The sequence below is a fragment of the Tupaia chinensis genome, unplaced genomic scaffold (assembly GCF_000334495.1).
Source record: "Tupaia chinensis unplaced genomic scaffold, TupChi_1.0 Scaffold000704_1, whole genome shotgun sequence".
NCBI lineage: Eukaryota > Metazoa > Chordata > Mammalia > Scandentia > Tupaiidae > Tupaia > Tupaia belangeri.
In genome coordinates this window covers 1,933,694-1,938,702 of record NW_006160227.1, presented here as the reverse complement: position 1 = coordinate 1,938,702, position 5,009 = coordinate 1,933,694, and the positions used below count along the sequence as shown (strand labels likewise).

General features: G+C 61.7%; 1 protein-coding gene across 1 annotated transcript in view; it reads left to right on the top strand.

Moving 5' to 3' along the window:
• PLXND1 (plexin D1) overlaps positions 1-5,009 on the top strand; it is a gene marked incomplete at its 5' end in the record, with an annotated part of 61,425 nt that overhangs the window by 42,420 nt on the left and 13,996 nt on the right. The window contains 9 exon segments of the mRNA XM_006172068.3: positions 440-804; positions 896-1,035; positions 1,798-1,804; positions 1,806-1,879; positions 1,951-2,041; positions 2,204-2,329; positions 2,332-2,469; positions 2,551-2,700; positions 3,685-3,799. Of these exon segments, the coding sequence (XP_006172130.3) occupies positions 440-804; positions 896-1,035; positions 1,798-1,804; positions 1,806-1,879; positions 1,951-2,041; positions 2,204-2,329; positions 2,332-2,469; positions 2,551-2,700; positions 3,685-3,799 (1,206 nt within the window).

Here is a 5,009-nt window from a genome sequence, read left to right as displayed (position 1 = left end):
CGCCACACTAGGCCAGGCCCCGCCCCGCCAAGCCACGCCCCGCCACACCAGGTCAGGCCCCGCCCCGCCAAGCCACGCCACGCCCAGAGTGCCAGCGCCGCTCTGCCCTTGCCCTCAATCCCAGCCTCCTGGCCTTTGCTGAAGCCATTCTCACTGCTCTTCCTGTCTCCTGCTGCAACAGCCCTCCAATGCCCACTCCTCCAGGAAGCCTTCCCTGCACCCCAGCCAGCCCTCCCCCAAGAAGAGCCTTACTGCTGAAAACAATGTGCAGTAGACAGCCTGGGGCCACCGGCCTCAGCTCTGGAGATGCTTTGAGCAGGGCGGGAACCCCTTTTCCTGGCGGAGGCCCTGCGCTAGACTTGCAGTTAAGGCCCTCCATGCCAGCGCAGCAGATGTTCACAAGGCCAGAGACCTCTAGTCCCACCTGCTTGTCTTGTAGTTGCAGGACCGTGGGGGAGCCGTGGCCCGGGGAGCCCTGAGCCTGGTGCCAGGGCGGGACTGGTGGGGGATGGTCGGGGCTCTTTAGCAATGGACGGGTCATTTCAGCCTCTTGCTGTGGGTGGTGCCATTGGGCGTGCCTGGCAAGTGGGAGAGCGGGTGGTGGTCTATGGAATCGGGTCCTCAGACCTGCGGGGCACCGGGCAGGGGGCTCAGCCCAGCTGTGCCTGCCCATCCCTGCTGACCGCAGCCGCCCGCCCTTCCAGGATCGTGTGTGCCACAGGGCCAGCCCCAGAGGCCTTCTCGGAGGTGGTAACGGTGAACGCTTCCAAGGAGGGCAAGTCAAGGGAGCGCTTCTCCTACGTGGTAAGGGAGGCGGCAGTCCACCCCCCCCCCCCGGGCCCTGTGTCACTCCCCGGGGCTGGCCCCAGGCCCACCACCTGCTGTCTCCTCACAGCTGCCCCTGGTCCACTCCCTGGAGCCAGCCATGGGCCCCAAGGCGGGGGGCACCCGGATCACCATCCACGGGAGTGATCTGCATGTGGGCTCCGAGCTCCAGGTCCTGGTGAACGACACAGACCCCTGCACGGACCTCGTGTAAGCCCCTGGGTCCCGAGGACCCCACGGAGTCGGGCTGGGGGGCGGGGTGATGTCCTGGTGCCGAGTGTGGCTGGGCCTTCACGGGCGGTGTTGCTGTGTGCCAGCCCCTTCCTCCCTGAGCCTCAGTATCCCCATGTGGTAAGAACAAAGAACGGCGTGGTGGTAGGGCGCTGGACTCCCACATGGCCAGCTATGGTTCGAGTCCCAGACCTGGTGGCTTGCTTTCTCACTTTCTCTCTCTCTGTGTCCCTAAAATGAAATAGTGATAACAATGACATTAAATTTACAAATTAAAAAAGAAAACACAGCAGGAACAGCTCTGCCTCCACATGGTCGGTGCCCTTAAGTGATAGGTGCAATGAACATGGTGGTTGCCATGCACACTCCACGGCCCTCCATCTGGCCGGGAGGTGGCAGGGGTGTGGCTCAGAGCCTGGTGCCAAAACACCTCTCTATTATGCACCGACTATACCAGGCCTGTGGGTGGGAAGCAGGAGAGATCTGGGAGGGCTTCTTGGAGGCGGTGGAATGGGCAGCAGTAGAAAGTCTGGGTAGGGTTGGAGGGAAGAGGTGTCCTCAGTGTGAGCTCAGCCTGAGAAGGGGTGCGGCAGAGAACAGGCCGTGGTCAGGCGCGAAGGACTGCCGGCAAGGGGAACCGGCAAGGCTGGGCGGTGGAGGAGGCCGCGGCCCAGGCCAGGCGCGGGGCACGGGTGGGGCGAAGTGGGAGGCGGCGCCGGCTGACCCTGCCCATGCCCGCAGGCGCGCGGCCTGCCAACCTCACCTTCTGGTACATGCAGAACCCGGTCATCACGGCCATCAGTCCCCGCCGCAGCCCCGTCAGGTGAGACCCGACGCCACCGTCCCTGGGCGGGGCCTCCGCAGAGCCGGGCTGACAGGTGTCCATCCCCACAGCGGCGGCAGGACCATCACGGTGGCGGGCGAGCGCTTCCACATGGTGCAGCGGGTGTCCATGGCAGTGCACCACATCGGCCGGGAGCCCACGGTGAGGTTGGGGCGGGGGGCTGACCGGGCCGGCTGGGCTGGGTCCCCCCACCCCGGGGACCCTGGCTGACCTGGCTCCTCCTGCTGTGTCTCTGTCTCTGTCTCTGTCTGAACCTTAATCTCTCCATGCCTGTCTGGTCCGGCCCTGGCCCTGCTCTGGCAGCTCTGCAAGGTCCTCAACTCCACCCTCATCACCTGCCCGTCCCCCGGGGCCCTGAGCAACGCCTCGGCGCCCGTGGACTTCTTCATCAACGGGCAGGCCTACGCGGACGAAGCGGCGGCAGCGGGGGGGCTCTGCTGGACCCCGAGGAGGCGCAGCGCAGCAGCAGGTTCAGCCTGGACTACCTCCCCAACCCGCAGTTCTCCACCGCCAAGAGGGAGAAGTGGATCAAACACCACCCCGGGGAGCCCCTCACCCTGGTCATCCACGTGAGCTGGGGGCACCGGGTGGGCGGGCGCTGTGGGGCTCAGTGGGGACCTCTCCCACGAGCATCACCACTGCACCCACAGAAGGAGCAAGACAGCCTGGGGCTGCAGAGCCACGAGTACCGGGTCAGGATCGGCCAAGTGGCCTGCGACATCCAGATCGTCTCGGACAGAGTCATCCACTGCTCCGTCAACGAGTCCCTGGGCATGGCCGAGGGTCAGCTGCCCATCACGGTGAGTGGACGGCAGTGCCACGGGGTCATCTGCCCGCCACCTTCCTCACCCTGCAGCTCAGAACCGCTGGGCGCTTTCGTGCCCTGTAGCTTAGGCGAGCAAAGCGGAGTTTTGTTTTGTTTAGTTTCGTTTTTGTTATAGGGTATGTGTACTCACCAGAGAGACAGAAAGCGAGAAATCGCCCTCCGGGGGGATGGCCACACCACAATCCGTTTTCCTCCATTCTCTCGGGATCTTGGGCACGCCCGCACCCGGCGTGAGTTTAAGCCACTGGGTCCAGGACTTGAACCGCGGTCGGCTACATGGGAGTCAGTGACATAGTCATTACGCTGGTCCCAAGCAGGGCAGAGTTTTGCACCCCCACTTAACAGAGGAGGAGACTAAGGCCGAGACCTTAGCAGTGGGCCCTTCTGTGCCTGCTGGGCTGGGCATTCAGACACTGTAAGACATCCCTGTCCTGTTTGGTGTCTCAGCCAGAACCTGGCTGCCACTCACCATAGGGAGTCATGGAGGGGATGGAAGGAGGAGCAGAGAGGACCCACGGGGGGCTTTTCTGCATGTGCTGCTTGCATGCTTCTTGGCACGGGGAGCTCACTCCTCCCCAGGCAGCGTGTGCTGCCCCAGGATGGCTCTGACGGGGAAAGTGCCCCCTTCTCCACATTCCGGTCCTCGCTCTGCCCTCAGAGTCCTCACCTCACCTGCTCCCCTGGTCCTAAGTCAGCCCTGCAGACACTCAGGGCTAGCGTCCCCTCCTCCACTCCGTCCCAGTCTGCAATAAGAACCCTGCGGCGACTCGAGCTTAGCAAAAACGTCAACACCTTTAGTCTTCCGTGGCCACAGGACACGTGGGCGTGGCTTATCGCTGCATGGTTGATGTGCTGTGTGAGGCTCAGAGAGGTTAGCTGGCTTGCCCCAGGCCACACAGCTAGAGAGGAGGACTCCGGGCTCGAGTCCTCGCCAGCCACGTCCCCGTTTTCCGTCCAGATCCAGGTGGGGAATTTCAACCAGACCATCGCCACGCTGCAGCTGGGGGGCAGCGAGACAGCCATTGTCGCGTCCATCGTCATCTGCAGCGTCCTGCTGGTGCTGTCCGTGGTGGGTAAGGAGCCCCCGCCCCGGGACCAGGACCGCACACAGGAGGGGCAGGACCCTGGGGCAGCAGACGAGAGCCCGGAGGGGGAGGGGGCGGTCAGCTCTGGAAGGAAGGACGTGTGGAGTGGGCTGGGGCCCGAGCCAGCCTGGAGACTCCGTGCAAATGGAGGGAAGCCCGCGAGGGGCCCCACGCTGCCCCGGGGTAGGAGAAGCACAGAGCGGGCAAGCTATGGAGGCAGGTGGAGCCCAGTGTTCACTGGAGGAGGGGAGGAAGGGGCAGGAAGCAGCTGCCCGTGGGACTGGGTCGTCTCGGGCAGTGAACATGTGCCGAGGTAAGGTCATGGGAACTTAGCACCCTTGGGCTGTGCCCCAAACCATCGACTCGTGCACCTTAGACAGATGGTTTTTATGGTGGGTGAACAGTAGCTCAATAAAGCTGTGCTCCTTTTTCTCTCTCTCTTTTTAGAGTTGTGTGTGTGTGTGTGTGTGTGTGTGTGTGTGTGCTATAGGGCCCATGCACTCATGAGAGAGACAGAAAGCAAGAAATCACCCCCCGCCCCCAGAGGGGGTGGCCATGCTGCAGTCCCTTCTCCTCTATTCTCCTCTTGGGATCTTGGGCACACACACACACACACACACACACGCACCTAGAGGGAGTTTCATGCTATCAGATCTGGGACTCGAACTATGGTCAGCCACATGGAATCCAGTGCCTTAACCACTACGCTCCGTGCTGGGTCCCCCCTCCCCTTTTTATCTTTTGAAAGAGAATATTCAATGTAGAAAAGTTTAGGGAAGGGGCTGGCAGGTGGTGTCGTAGTTAAGGGCACTGGACTCCCACATGGTCAACTGTGGTTCGCGTCCTGGACCTGGTGGCTTGCTTTTTCACTCTCTTTTTTTCCCTCTGTGTGTGTGTGTGTGTGTGTGTGTGTGTGTGTGTGAGAGAGAGAGAGAGAGAGAGAGTCCCTTTCTGGTCAAGTTAAAATAAAATAAATAAAGTTAAATAAAATAATTTTTTTTAAGTTTATGGAGCCAGCGCTGCTCATGTAGTGGTCCCGTTCTCGGGACCAGCAGTTAGCATAATGGCTGTGTCGTTGAACTCCCATGGAGCTGACCTGGCTTAAACTGGCTTAAACTCACACTGGGCGCATGTGCGTGCGTGCCCAAGATCCCAAGAGGAGAATGGAGGAGAAGGGATTGCGGCGTGACCATACCCC